General features: G+C 40.0%; 1 protein-coding gene across 1 annotated transcript in view; it reads right to left on the reverse strand.

Annotated features, from left to right (window-relative positions):
- SLC4A7 (solute carrier family 4 member 7) overlaps positions 1–16,323 on the reverse strand; it is a 93,742-nt gene extending 77,419 nt beyond the window's left edge. The window contains exon 1 of the mRNA XM_057375714.1: positions 16,128–16,323. Within this exon, the coding sequence (XP_057231697.1) occupies positions 16,128–16,175 (48 nt within the window). The 5' untranslated portion in view covers positions 16,176–16,323. The remainder of the gene's footprint in view (positions 1–16,127) is intronic.
- Positions 16,324–16,338: the final 15 nt, after the last annotated feature.

The raw sequence follows: 16,338 nt of genomic DNA on the forward strand, positions 1-16,338 counted from the left end.
ATAGCTATTTTAAAATATTTATAACCGGGCCAAATGTCTACTAAAAGTTTTTTATGCTGTCTGAGGTCCCTGTACATTGACAGGAACCCAGTGAAATGGTAAGATGTCATTTTCTCACCAGGACATAACAACTGTGCCAAAAGGAAGCCCCCCCATTAAAGGAAAACTGAACTGTAGTTCAACATCCATACAGGACACTAGGGGGAACCTGAAAGCAGTGAACTTCAAAAATGTCTTGTACACTCTGATCCTACCATGAACTCTAAATTTTCATTCATGAACAAGTGATGTAGATACACAAGGAAAGAGAACTTTTTTCAGACCATTGAGGTCATAATGCTTAAACATTTGAAATGTAGTCATACATTGGGAAAAAAAAGCATGGCATTCTGACAGCCTCAGACAGGAAGCTGTTATACAGTRGTACAGGGAACATCCATCATTCTCTCCATTCCTCAAATTCTTCCAATCCTTTTTATTGAAGAAGATGATGAAGCTGCATACTCAAATACCAATAAAAGTATGTTAAACAAAAAGCAGTTGAAAAGGCTGCAATGGTTATTTCCACTYACAGYTTAGGAAATGAAACAAAGCAGCCTGAAGAAAAGTTTAGTCTATGTATTCTACTTTTAACTCATTTCATAATGTAACTTTTAGATTTTGGTAAAACATGATATAATGTTATTAGCAACTTAAACACATTCATAAACATGCCTGCTCGGCTAAACAGAGTCACACCAAGCACATCACACAACAGGGAACAACACCACAATTCAGACTTTTGSAACCACTGTGTCAGCAGGCTTCACTTCTACCATGGGTATAAATGAATATGCAAGATAACCCCATATACTTAAAAGAACTAAGAAGCCTTAGGAGACAAAAATAGGCATGCAATTTTGAGAGCTGTCACTAGCAACATTCACATCCTAACACTTAATAAGAAGGTTAGAGGAAGAGGGCGATGGAGAGCATTCACTAAGGTTTTCCTAAAATAATGCCTTRAATTTCCTTGAATAATAATTGTCTTACCTCTATGTACTTATTGATACTTTAAAGTAGTATTATGTTCCATAACTAAGCTTTCCCAACAACTCCCATATTCCTTTAGTTAACCACTCATGTGTTTTCCAGGTGTCGCAAACTAACTTGACTGGGGTTGCTTTCACTAATGTTACCAGTAGAACTGTCAGTGCGTATCAATAAAGGCAGAAACATTTATAGCCAGACTCGAAGATCTTAAASGTCTTTTCCAACTTAAAAAAKAATCTATGATTTATATGAYTCTAAAGGAGAGACATMRGTGCTTACACTGGTGAAGYRGAACATCCTTAGTATTTTGTATTCATTCTGAAGCATCAAYTCAAATATAATTTTTCAAACACTAACCTCTTCACCAAAATTTTATGACCAAACAGCAATAAAGTCACAACACACACACAAAAAAATCCCTCTGCTTAAATTGCTTTCATTGGAAATTTATTAAACTGCAGAGGAAAATTCTAACTATTGTTAATTAGGAAGCCACTGAAGGAGTCATTCACAATAGGATATTACTAATATGTGATCTAAGAAACCATGAACATAACTCACCCTCACTATACTGTCTTGACAATCAGGCACTGTTTCTTTACAAACACCATCGTGAGCAGGCCTTGAATTACAGGCATTCTCTATTACACAGAGACACACACAACAGAAGTCACCAGTAAAGTATTTAAAACCAGAAACCTCACTTAGCCCTCAGCTGCCAAGGAAAACAAATTGCTCAATCCTCAGCTCCTCCATTGTGCTGCAGTTGTATGCTATTGCACTTTCTAGGACAAAAAGAAAACTTGATTGCTCTCAAGTGGGGTCTTAGACTACCATGACAGGACCACATCCAACTCACCAGTTTAAACCAAGTAATACTGGCTGTTTCGTTACATCTAGTCTCTGAACAACTTTGATATAAACCACTGTTCTCATTAATAAGATTTCTGTCAAACTACCTGCCACAAGTAAGTTTAACACATCAACTTACAATTAGTAGAGTTCCCTTAACGAAGACTGGCTTCCTCATCTACAACAAGTTCCACTGATCAACTGCACCAAGATCTCTGCRTCTTTTACATCGGCTCATTTAGAGTCTTCTTGCTTCACTTTTAACCAATGGTTTCCAGGTTTGGATTTTCTATTATTTGGATTGATATAGGATTATTGATCTTATTATTGTATAGACTATAAAGCATGTAATGTGTTTTGAAACTTTTTGTCCCCACTGGTTGTGCAAAATTAGKAGATCACTGCTGATGACTGTATCAGATCATGATCACTATGTATATAGTGATCATAGCATACAGTGATCATTTCAAAGGAAAAAAAAGGATTATATTTATAGGTTCTTCAATTTCTGGTAACTTCTAACAAAGCTGCCTTCTCAGAGCCTAGGGAGTTTAGAAGCACTTTCTTCAATAACACGAACAGCTCATGGCAGAGAGAACCAACAAAAAAAAAATACAGTCGCATCCAGGACACCATTTACATTTCAGCTTTTATTACTATCTACCTAGAACACACTGGAAAGTTGCTGTGGGTCTYTGCCTAGAACACACTTCACTTGAAGCTTAGCAGCTCATGCCAAACTTGAGAGATAGCAGCGCAGTAACATGAGGAAGGCCAATGTTATTCTACTTAAAAGGGACTCAGTTTTCACTTGTATGTGAAGCAGTATATGAAACAGAAATAGTGCTGAGTTGCAAATGCCTCTTTCCCACTCTGAAGATCACTGGTCTACAGCTGCCAACAGAACTTCTCTCCAGGCTGCAGTATAAGTCAATCTTGCAGGTGGAGTAAGCAYATTATTTTACAGTCACAAAGCACATTTTTTTTTAGGAAACATCCTGTGGGAATCCTTCCACATCACAAGAATATAGATTCAGTGCTCACACAGAACAGAGCACAGTTCCTTTGAGGCCACCTGTCAATACAGAATCAATTAAGTTGGAAAAGGCTTCCAAGATTACAGAACCAACCTTTGACCAATCATAAAAAGATGAGGTTAAGGACAGAAGTCAGGCAAACCTCATTCTCACAATGAAAAGCACTGGATACCAAATAATAAACCACAATAAATGGTGAAAGGGAGAAATACAGYCTTGTTAAGTTGCCTAAAACTCGTCTCTTGCTGTTGCTTGTCTGTTGCTTGCTGTTACACATGAATTGTCCACAGAATTCTTACAAATTACCTTGACCACAGAACCTACACAGGGACACCACCAAGCTCTGCTTCGCACCCTCACAATTTTATTTCAGCCCTCACAATAAGCCACTTTCTTGACCAATACCTTATCTTAATGATTACTATGTAAGCAAGAAGACATTGAAAGCAGTTTGCAGATTTTTCTTCCCTTCTCTATCTCATACTTCACTTCAGGAATRCTACTGAACTTAAAAATTTTATTAAGGATCTGTTCGTGACAGATTTGTACAAGATAAGAATATTTTAATATAGAGCTCTACAGGAGGCTAGTTCTCCAAATTAAGGTCATGTGCATTCTTTTCTCTAACAATACATAAATTCTTCCATTTTAATTTAGTACGCCTTAAAGATAAATACACACATACACACAAACAATCTGTTCACCAATAAAAAGCCATTGTTCAGCTTTCATTAAATTGTATAGCATATTGTATACATTCATGGTACTTGGATTTTTTTAGCAACCCTCAAGAGAGGAAGGAAACTGTTTTCCGTCTTCACCCAAGAGCCTGTTTGATACCATAAGACAAGTGAAGCAGGAAACACGTTCTCTATATCATAAAGTGGCCATAATGCATAAAACTGTTTGCAGTCTTACTTATAATTTATCCTCTGAGCTTGACTGTAGGAGTAATGCAAGCCATGAGACAGAAGCAAACATGCCATCTTGGARCTATGTATTCTTTACTCTTCACTAGAAATTTAAACATGTACACTTATATTTTATTTCCAGAAACAYGCATGGATACAAACAAGATTCCCTTTCTGTCACTTCTACAAGTACTCAGCTCCCCAGCCACAACCCTCTTGGGCTCTCAATGGCTTCCACAGCACCTGACACCTGTATTGCCACTGCCCATGCGTCTCCTCAGCTCTTGCCACCTCTGCAGCCCTCTAAAACAAGCTTAAAACTCTGTTTGGAAATACTGCCACCATTCCCTAGAAGCCACTTCTGMAAAACAGATACACATTTTTCCTGGGTCTCTGGTGCTTTCACTGACACCAAGTTCACTTTCTGGCTATGACCTCCCCCAGCACATTAACTGTGACTTTACTCAGMATATGCTCCAGTGGCAATTTCAACTCAGGAGCATTCTCCAGCAAACTCTTAGGGTGACAAGACTACAATCTTAGCTGTTTGAAAAGTTATTGTCCAAGCAAAGATCATCAAGCCTTATACATTTCTTCCAAGAACAGCCAAAGACAAAATATGCCTTTTGTCAAAAAGCTAAACTTAATTATTTGTTAATGCATCCACCTCCAACATAGTTTTCCAAGTGAGACCTACTCCCTTGCCCCTCCCCCAAAGAAACAGAGCTATGGTTGATAGATGTGGACTAGGAAGTAAACCCAGTTTGAGAACTACAGTTTTCACATGCAAATGCTCACCTTTACATTGCCTCCAGCATCCACAAGTTTATAATCATCAGACACCCAGSCTGGGCTACCATAAATGCAAATACTGTAAATATCGAGTCATACAACAAATCACTGAATGTGACAGAGAGAAATTCATTATCTTATTTAACAAAGCTGTGTATTTCAAGTTATTTCTGTATTAGGATTAAAATCTCATATACCAAACAGCTTACACTAAGCTGGGCCCATCACCAATGACAAAAGCACACTGAACTTTCTTGTTTGCCTGGCTTTTCAAAAGGTTCTTTCAATGCAAAGCACAGAATACAAGTAGTACCTATATTCTTTGACCTTGAGCAYATCAAATATCCTCAGACCCCTATTTATATTTTGCTCTTCATTTTTATCTTCGCAGCAAAGGCTCAAGARTYAAAGCYTCAGACTAACACTATTTGGCTTCACCCTGAAGAATATGACGGAATATAGCTATCTTCCTGAACTACAAGCCAACAGGCTACCTACCAAACCCATCTGCACTATGCAGAAGTCATAAAGAACTGGAATTTGTGTCTATAAATGGACTAACTTAAGTACATTAATATTGTCTGACAAATAAGGTTTCTTATGTCAAATATATTTATTTGGTGCACAGAAGTTCCCATAAAAAAAAAGGTCAGCATCCTACCCCTATTTAATTTATTCTCTTTCCTGGTGATTAGATTTTTTTAACCTTTTTTTTGTGTGCCCTGCTCTGAAGTTTCAAATCTATTATTTTACTTAGCTTAAAAATAAATGTTCATTAGACTGACTTTCAGGAAAAATACTCTCARCTTCTCAATAAACTGATCTTCAGCTGAAGCTCTACCTAAAGCATCTGTGTATAAAAAAAAGACCCAAGAATCATTTAGAAACTTCAGTAAAAGCAATCAAAGTMGATCTAGCAAAGTACACTACACAATGTTGAAAAAAAACCCTCTGGTTATGTTTCAAAAAAATTTAAAGCAATTGCCAGCATTTAATATACCAATAGCAGTTAAGGCAACACTGATGCTAACAAGCAAAAGAAAGGCTGTGCTTCCTTTTCTGACTGGCATRTATCAGCAAGTTTGAAAAACACAAGGATTTCCACAAAAATCAGTTAGAATAGCTTTAATCAAATTGCTTGTATTTACAATCTAAAAATAGARGGTGGTTTTGTAAACTTAATTTATAAACAGAAGCGTGCTTCTCCATCCTATTATTATCTATCTGAAATTCAACCAAATATTAATTAAAAGTATCTGCTTTAATAATTTCCTTTTTGATATTCTCAATTCCACACAAGCACAGCAAAGTTAATAAAAAAAAACCCAAGCTGAAAAAGGAAAGGATCTCTGCTACTCTTGGGTTTTATCACTTCCTTAAATGAGTCATAACAATCATCAGATGCTATCTATTTGTTTTTATATAAACAGTTTTAAAATTCATGGCTGGTAGGGTGTAGTCATTTGACAAACAAAATGTAGAATTTACCACTAACAGGAACACCAACTGTGGCTATTCACTGAGAAGTTTCTCATTTCCTTTTTCGTACACAAAGTCTGTCTGGAAATATGTCTGACATGTTAAAGAAATGCATGTGCTTACATAACAGTATATACYCACAATAGTGCTACACAAGCCAAAGGGAAAAAAAATTCCAAAAATCACTAGCCTAAAACAAGCAGTAAATTTAAATACAATCTTTCCAATAGCCTTTTCTTTTTTAATAGAAACAAAGAAGCAATAAATCTGGCAATAGTCTAAATAATCCCACCTTGYTGCTTAGAATGCTAAAAAAAGAGCTTGCAATCAGTCCTTTGACTTCACGAGTTAGTCAGAGAATCCACAGCATACCTTCTTTTAAACATTCTTTCCGAGGAGCAACTAGAAAAGATCATCTAGTTTTGTCTTGCTCTAGTAAGCACCAACAGCATTATTCAGTTAAAATCTAAAACTATATTCAGTTAAAATCTAAAACTATAAAATAAAGAGACAGAGATGAAGAAATTCCTAGAACATAGACTGAAGCCACAGTGCTTCCAGCCACAACAAATGTACAGATATCAGAGACAAAAAGAAAAAAAAAATAGATTTTCAAAAACTGAAGCATCTCCAATATGGTAGAGCTGTCTCTTCTCTACATAGTGAGGTATTTATTAAATGCTGTTAAATACATCCAGGTAAGGGAAAGAGGTATCTATTATTACAGGCAAAGGATCTGGCAAAATATAAACATGAAAATCTGTTGTGTTTGGTCCCTCCAAGCTGAGAAGCCAAGAAGTTATGCAACATTGGCCAACACAACAACCCTAGCCAACTAAAAACTTTAATCATTATTGTTAATAAATATCTGTGTTGAAGAAATAGCAGTCATTACAAGGTTACAGTACCGAAGCTGTTAAARTAATATTGACATGACATGCCTATCAAAAACCAACTGCAGGTAGACCAAAACATTCACATGAACATCTGTGTTTTAAATCTTTATTGTGAACAGAACCAGATGGTACGGTGTAACAGTTTCACTACATAAACCTGGGTGCAGCACATCGATCTACCAGGGCTCAGCCAACAGATGTCACAGCCAAAGCCACAAAGTGCCCTGAAACGCCGTTCAAATTTGTGCAACATTACAAGGCGAGGTCTCCAACATCAACCAAAGGAACAGTTCCTTGCACATCAGAGATGCCAACTCCAAGAACTGCATAGGGAGGATGTCACCATCCAGGTGCAGGCCTGCAGGAAGCCCCTGCTGCTCCTCCCTGGATCACTGCTGTCAGAGTAGCATTCCTCACCTATGGGAGGTGTGCTGTCTTTGAGATGCTGAGTAGGCCAGGTGGAAGAGCTGCAGGAGGGGATGAACACATGGCACAACAGGGAAGATAAGATAAGCAGGAGGTCCTGGGAGATCTGYTGTTTGCTGAACATCTACTGTTTGCTGACTGAGACTCATCCAATCTTCAAAATACTGGACTTTCCTGCTTATCCATACAGACAACAGTAACACTTCCAAAATACAACCTCTGAGCAAATCAAAAATGAACTACTGAGCACTGTGGACAAGGAAGACCATGCTTGCTGAGTGTTTCTCAGTCTCTCCAATGAGAAGCAAAAGGCTTAGGGCAGAGCAGATGCATCCAGAGGGCCAGTATATAGTTATTAGCAGAGCTTGTATGTTGTGACCACAGAAATGTCTTCCAGGGAAAAAAGAATCCATCTGACAAACCATGGCAAGAGTATCTTTGTCATCAGGCACAATAAACCTGTGAATATGACTGTAAACTAGGCATGGTGGAGAAAGGTTGTCACACCAAGGAGAAGAGAACACAATCAGGAGGCTCACACATTTCCCTTGTCAGTGAGCCCATCTCAAGTGCTTGTACACAGCATGGGAAGTAACGCGACTTACTCCAGGCACCACTGCAGATCTATAACCTCACGGGAATTAGAAAGTGATACTGGGACAGCTCACATGGCTAAGGTGCTGCAATGGAAAGACAGAGGCTCTTTAGAAAAAACAGCCTGGAAAGGTAAGGAACATGGGACTCAATCTATGCAAAGAGCTGGCTGCAACACATTCTTCCTTGCTTAGAATGAGTGACAAGGCATTGCAGACCCTATAGGTAAGGATCAGGGAACAGTCCAACATGGGCAACTTTGTACTAGGTGCCTGCTACAGACTGCTTGATCAAGAAGGGGCCATAGAAAAAGCCTTCATTTGAAAGSTGAAGGAAGCTTCATGATTGCAGACACACTGGGGCCTAAAACCACTAATATCTGCTGGTAGGGCATAGCCAAACACAAGCACTCCAGAATTTTCTTGAGTTAGTTTGAMATTACTTCTTGGTGCAAGTCAATGACCCAACTAGTGAATATGCTCTGCTCAACCTGTTGCTCACAAAAAAGGAAGAAGGAAAAAGAAGGAAAAAAGGAAGATGGAGATGTSAAAGCTAAGAGCAGCCTTGGCTGCTGGCAGTCATGATATTGTGGAGTTAAAAGTCTWGAGAGAGGGAGAAAGCTAAATGCTACAGCATAGAGGGCACCACCCAGTACACAGTCACAACATGGCATTTCAGGAGAGCAGATTTCACCTTGTCCAGGGATCTGCTTGGCAGAATCTCCCAGAAGACCACAACGGRGGTCTGGGAGTACTGGCTGATCTTCAAGGACAACATCCTCAAAGCACAACAGGAACCATTCCTCCATGCAGGAATTCAAGTAGGCCTGACAATAGACCCGTGTGAAAGAAAAGGGAGCCTGTGGCTGAGCTCAAATGCAAAACAGAATACATGAAAGGTGGAACCAGGAGTGGGAGGAATATATAGAGATTATCTAACTGTGCAGGGGTGGAGTTATATAAACCAGAGCTCTGCTATGAAGGGTGCTACAAAGGGGAGAAAACAYATTTTAATTTTTTCATCCAAAACTTAAGTTATACAGCAGAAACAGAAAATAAATCTTTGTACAACAAGGTGTTATTCACACCAGCATCTGCTAACCATCCTTTACTTAGAAACACAAGAGAAAATCTGAAGAAACAGGGCTTCTAAATGCAAACTTGAAATCTGATCAGTTAGCGATAAATGTGATTTACCAGCTGTACTAACTCACTCATAACCCTGTCTRAAATAAAGAAATCACACATGCTTCCACTCTAGCACAATTTCTTTGAGATCCTGAACACAGCGAGAGACTCTACTGAATCTCTTGACATAGCAACACAATTTTTGCAGTGAGAAGCAACCACAGTTGAGAAATGGACAACAAACACGATTCTATTACAACACCTCTATGAAAAAGTTTGCTTTAACTTCTTTCTGTTCTTTGGTAACAAAGACATACACRCAAAGCAGGCTGATTAGAGATTCCCTAGTATTCTGATGATAATATGCTAGTGAAACAATCAGCGTGTTCATGRTTTAGAGGCAACACTTTTTTTGGAAGCAAATTTTAAACCCTTTCTAGCAAGGAATTACTGGTATCATTATCCCTGCCATAACCAAGGTATTCACAATAACGTAGCTGCCTTTTTCTTCATCCCAAAATAGATCCCAGTCAAGACACAGCCAGCATATATTTAGTAGACATTAGTCATGGAAAATGAAAAGGAATCATCCTAGCACAAAAATGAGTAAGGGAAAAAATAAATCTTCACTTCACATTTTAGGGAAGCATAGTTTTGCAAGACATTTCCACATAGACACTCTTAATACACACATGCCCCCATAGTAAAAACATAGTAAATGAAAAAAAGAGTCAGGTTTTCATACAAGTCCTCAGTTCACCCCACCTGAAAGCACATTTCAGCTACCATATCCTCAGTACTATAGCTGCATTGTAAAAGCAACAGTAGCAGAGGGCAGAGTAGGTCAAACAGCACAATTTAAACATACAGGGGATGCTTCTCTATAATTTCCACTTCCTTTCCACAGCTTCCACCCACATGCCTCATTCACAGGAAGGTCCAGTTTGTTTGGAGGCAGACTCCAGACATTCTGTTAAATTGGGACAACAGTGTGACAACAGGTGCCCAATCCAGAAGCATCTACTTAAGTTTAAAAAAACCTTCRAGTCTGTTTTTAAGTTTAAAAATATTCTGGTATTTCAGGATATCTCTTTTAGCACTAYTGCTAAGAAAATAAGTCTAGATACTTTACAGCACAACTGTATCTTACAAAAATATCAGTACCATTCCATATCAGTTGTAGAAAATTTAAACTTACAATGAGTTTGAATAACCCAAACAAACAACCAACAACAAATCTCTAAATCTCTCACAATAGGATTCTGGGAAAGAAGATGACTCACCTATACCACACAAAGTGTCATGTATTTAGAGTTCAAATGAAGATTTGAATAAGCTCCTACTCTTCAAGTTGGCTTTGTGTTAATCTAAAATCATCTTCAAAGCAGAAGACAGAAGAGAGGGAAGGTCTAGGTGGTACATTATTAAGGATATAATGCAGGGGCAGAGTCAAACTCCAAAAAGAAACTTTTRGAAAAGAGGATGCTGAAGGAAGATACAAGATAATACAATGAGTACAGCACTGGGAATGCTTCTGCTAAAATGGGACTCGCTAGAATTAATAAGCCAGGGGTATTGCAAGGTTATGAAGCACTCCAGCACGACTGAAATAAGACAACTGGTGCCAGTATACCCAAACAGGACAACCATTTCATTACAAAGATTTGAGTTATTTTAGTTTCAGGGACAGGGGGAGGAAAAACAAAATCTCAAAAAGCTCCAAAAACTTTGAGCTAACACCCTCTCCTGGGCAGAAATCACAAGACCATCCAGGTAAAACCACTACAGATCAGTATTCTGCAAAGTTACTTCAGGCAACACAAGGTGTACAAAGGCTATAGCTCTGCTCACGTGACATTGGACAATTTAGGGAGACAACTGTAATTCACAGAAAGAACAAGCATTCACTTTTTTCTCCACATTTACGGAAATGGAATAGCCTTCCTGCTGTACAGTCCTGTTATTATTCACTGTTATAGAAAGAATAAAACATTTAGTCTTCTCTGGAGGTAAAAAATKATAAAAAACCTGTAAGCCATCCTCTAAGGACAAACTACTGAAAACACTTTAAGAAACAAAGTTTTCCAAACTTAGGTATATAAGCACGCTGATACATAACTAAAATGGCTCCATCTACTGGTTAAAATGTGCATTTTCTAAGTTACGACACTTGCACAGAGAATTTAATTCCCAGTGAAAGAAGGAACTCTGAGGGTGCCACACACAAACTAACACAAGACTCTTAGACAGATAATCCCTTCTAATAACTGCTGAGATATGCTGGCAAGGTGGATTTGGGACATTTTAAACATACGTTGGTCTTTTTTTAAAATAACATCATATTTTCATCCACTGGTAATTTTGCAAATAGAAATGCAAATATTCATTAATAGTGTAAGATTGTTTGTAAAATAATCAAAATTCACATTTTACCATTCAGACATTTTCTGCAAGGTTAAGTAGTACTGACTGCTCATCTCTGTGTCCTTATTTACAAAACACTCCTTTGAACTTCACTGTTCATATCACTATTTAAAAACATTAGCCGGACATCTATCTTCATTTTAGCAAAAAATCTGATGTGTCCCTAAACTTTATCATTTCAGAATGTGCTATATCAAAAGCATGACAGTACTCTTTGGAGACCTTTTTTTTTTATCTACCACTAGTTATAGAGCAGTTCTATTTACTAAGTACCACCACTGCTTCAGGGCCACTAAAGGTCATGTGCAACAGATATCTTTGTGTAAGGGGCATCAATATTCAGAGGCCCATAAYAAATTTGGCAACATGTCAAAAGTCACCTGCAGAAGCAGATGAATCACATGGATATAAACCAACAACTACTCAACTTGGTACACCCCTGCTTATTCTGGACAGCAAACAGAACTACTACAATGAARCGTAATAAAAGTTCTCAAATAACACAACAAGTTTTTGACAGCCATGGTAACTTTTCAAGAACTCAGAAAGACTGCCAGACATACACTTAAGAGCTTACAGAGGCCCACTACATGGTGCAAGCTGTACAAGGTACGCACTGTACACAAAAGCACAACACAGAAAAGCAGCTTGTCTCTCCAAAGCCATAGTTGCAACTCTACAAGTCTGTCAAACCACTACAATTCTCTCGATCAGGACTATTTAGCTGGGGTACTGCCACACAGCTATAACTGTATTGCTTTAACTTGTGCAGAGCATTTGTTCAGCCAGATGCCACAAACTTGTGGGGGAGGAGAGTTTCCTGCACAGTCCTCAATTATGCAGTACAAACATACCCTCAGTTACCCTCGTCCAGCCATAAASGGAAAACACCAGTTCAAGATTACAACATTAGTAGAAAAAAAATTTATAATCATCAGCATAATGCTCTTCAGAGACCTGTCATTTGACTTAACATCGCAGAAGCCCCATGTTAAATAAGATGACAGTAGAGGACAGTGACTGTAACCCACCTGATAATGTGCATGCACAGCTGTTAAAAAAAAATAAAAAACCTGTAGCCAACCACATAGCCACTTCAGAAAAAGCACTGTGACACTAATGCCYTCTTCAGTGAGATAAGGCAGACCACAGTACCTTACTGGTTTGATTAGGAAAGCCAGAAGGAGATCCCTGGAAATGTGCCTTTCTCCAACAGAACTACTTCCAGTTCTATCATCATCTACAGTAGAATTAATGATAAAAACAGATGTGTTTCATTGAAAGAAGACACAAACAAACCCATTAGTTAACTAGACTGTATGGCCCACAACCTTCTGAACGTTTTGATACACATGAAGTAGCATCGAATATTAACAGAAAAGAAGTTTCCATCTACTTTAAGATAACAAAGTATTTCAAAAATATTACCTGCCAAATGCCTGAGACAACTGCAATACACATTCCTTTAAATGTTACTTACCAGTGTTGCAAAGAAGCACACCAAACTATATTGTAATGAACACCATAACCACAAAAGCAAGAACTAAGATCACTCRTATGCATTATCACGCATTTTTAATACCATAACTATAACTGTCAAACTCACCACTGTACAGAAAACAAACTACCACGTCCCACTCCTATTTAAAAAACCCAACAACAATTACCTTAAGTAGCTGTTGAGGGAAGAGGAAAAACAAGACAAGCATACAACTCCTACTCCTTACACTCACAACCTCCAGCTGTTTTCAACTCAGATTTCCTGAGGYTGTTGCTCATCCATTTACTAACCTCAATGTATCTGTCTTCCACGGCTTCTACAAACTCCCCTTAAGTCCACATTGTATACATTGTATAGCAAATATACTTGTGAACCCTACACWGAGTGAAGAATCACCTTCTTTTGTTTATTCTGAATTTAGCACCTAAGTTTGATTTGACTGTGTGCCTCCTCTCCCATGTTCACCTACTTTCTCCACAGGAGTCCTTACCATATCATTGTTCCATCATCTCTACTAGGCTGACAAATCCYAGACTGCTGAATCTTTCATCATCTTTGAACTACTTCATATCTTGTTGCTCCTCAGTGAACATTTTCCAATAATAATGCATCTTTCCTAACATGATGGGCAGAACAGCTTATAGTATCTAAGGCATGAAAGAACCATGGATTAATGCAGTTATAGATCTTTTTCCTATTGGTGTTCTCTAGTCACCCCATGATGCTCTGGCCATCAGATGCTCTTTAGYTGCAATAACTATAGATTTTCTTCTATAAGACTGAACCTAAAATACAAAACAATCAAGGTTAAAGGATTTTTTCTGTATTTTTGATTAACTAAATGGGAGGGGGCAAAATATGACTGACAGAAGTGCTCCTCCATAAGAGAGGCACCAGATCATAACTCATTATATATCTAATACTATATGAACACAGAAACAACACTGGAGGAAGGAAGAAAGGGAAATTTTAGGCATCCTTTTGTTTGATCACACTTCTGTACTTTTAAGCCAATAAAGTTCTCAGACTTGATCAGCACTTCTTCACAAAGTCCTTTCATCTTACTGAGATATTTATTTCTGAAAAAGTTATGCACATGTAAGCAGTTTTAGCAAGCTTTTCTAGCAGGAAGATGGCCTATACTGTCAAGAAACACAAGATTAGAAAAATTAAGTCAAGTTCTATTGTCAAAAAGACATTTTGGATTAAAGCTCTTATATATACAAAATTACACCTCTYGCATATGAAACCCACAACAAATCCAATACTGCTGTACTATGCAATTACCCAAAAATCAGCATGCCATATCTTTTCTGTAAACCATTTACATCATGTATTTTCCCCAGTAATTAATTTTTTTCTAGTTCCCAACAATTCCTCTGCCCTCTCACTTTTCTAACCATTTCAACTCAGCTGGAATTACTTCCCAAATACACTCTGCATTAAGGTCAGGTGTTGCTGGAAGGAAACCAACCTGGACCACTCCACTGAGCATCTCTGTTCAAAACACCTGCATCAAAAACAACCATGCAACAATACAGCAGGAGTTCCTCCCAAAAAACTTTTATTTTCTATTACAACAGAACCTAGATGACTGCTCCCAGACCTGACAAATGTRCTTAGGGCACACTGACTTTCATGACATGTGCAATATCCTTTTCATTGGGATTCACCTATGGGTAATCATCTTCCACTGTAATCCCACACTTAAGTTTTTGCAAGTCGCTCCACACAGACTAGCATCTCTTTACTATATGGGAGTGTTCTCCTGCTAGTTAAGAAGAGATACCTCATACAGGGGAGCAAGGTAGTTTTAATGTGAATTTAAACCTATCAGATAGTCTGCTCTYACACATAATTACTTTGAACAAGTTAACAGGAATTGGGAATATGCCTTTTATAAGGCAGTGACAAGGTGGAGAAACAGTCTATAACACATCTGCAAAACCTTTAGAGGTGAGCACAAACATCAACTTCTGAAGTCAACATACAAAGATTGTAACATTTGCAAAATTTATCACCCTTTGAACCACTAAGTTATCAACAGTCCTGTTATAACAAAGGAAAAACACTCTGAACATACTGATGTCACAGGAAACGAGCACTTCATTAGACTGCCAATTTTATCAAATGTGACTCAAGTCTCTCCTTGAAGGGTAACGGAAAAATGATGAAAACTCATGTGTTTTCAGTGTTATTTCTCTGTCYGTCACAGCATTCTTTGTGTCACAAACTACACATCCCTCCTCTTCAGGCACTGAAGACAAATCCCTGCGTGACACCTTTTTGGRAAAGACCCTGAAGGAGAACATCAGAGTAAGAGCTCAGAGGCTCATTAACAAAATCCAGACCTTGAGTCATCTGAAGGGAGGGGAAATTACAAGCGTGGAACCACATGTATTTTTCAGCAGCACAGGAAAGCAACACATGCCTGCTTCACTGAGCCACCCGGCCCGAGAAGGAAATAAACCCAAGCTCCGTAGTTTCACCCATCTCCACCCTACCAACATTCCCACTCCGCAGGACTAGAAACGCGCCGGGGAAGCGTGCCCACCACCCGACCCGACCCCGCCGCCGTGCAACACGAGGACAAGGGGAAGCTCGCCGCTTGCCATGTGTGCGCACTTCTCCTCGCCCAGGAACTCGTCAGCCAGCGGGGCAGGCAGAAAGGCGAGGCCAGGGGCGGCCGCGCCGCCCACCGCCGCCGGCACAAACCCTGCGGGGCTCTCACAAAGGAACGGGGGGGTGGACGGGGCAGCCGCGGCCGCCGAGCACACGGAGCCCGCGGCCGAACAAAAGGCTCCGGCCCCGCCGCCGCCCCCCGGGGATGGCGGGGGGGGACAGGGCGGCGCGCACGCGGCCGGCACGCGGGCGCACCGGGCGAGAGGGGCCGGGACCCCCGGGCCACAGGGTCCCGCCGCCGAGGGCCGGGGAGCCACAGCCGGAGCCCCGCCGCGTCCCCCGGCCCCCGGCAGGAGAGCGGCCCCCGGGCACGGCGCTGCCCCGCGCGGCCCCTTTGTGCGCCCCCCACCGCACCGCACCGCACCCCGCGTTACCGTGGTGAGCAACGGTCTCATCTGCTCGCCCGCCCGCTCCTCTTCCATCGCGGCCCCGCCGAGATCGCCCGGGAGACAGAGCGAGAGGGAGAGAGAAGGGCGCGGAGCGGCAAGCGAACGGCGAGCTGGAACCGGACGCGGGGGCTGCGCTGCCTGGCGGAGGCGGGCGGCGCCGGTGCCCTCGGGACGGGGCGGCCGCGACTGCTCCGCC

This window comes from Malurus melanocephalus, unplaced genomic scaffold (genome assembly GCF_030028575.1).
Source record: "Malurus melanocephalus ecotype Western Australia unplaced genomic scaffold, MMel_1.1 scaffold_256, whole genome shotgun sequence".
Classification (NCBI taxonomy): Eukaryota; Metazoa; Chordata; class Aves; order Passeriformes; family Maluridae; genus Malurus; species Malurus melanocephalus.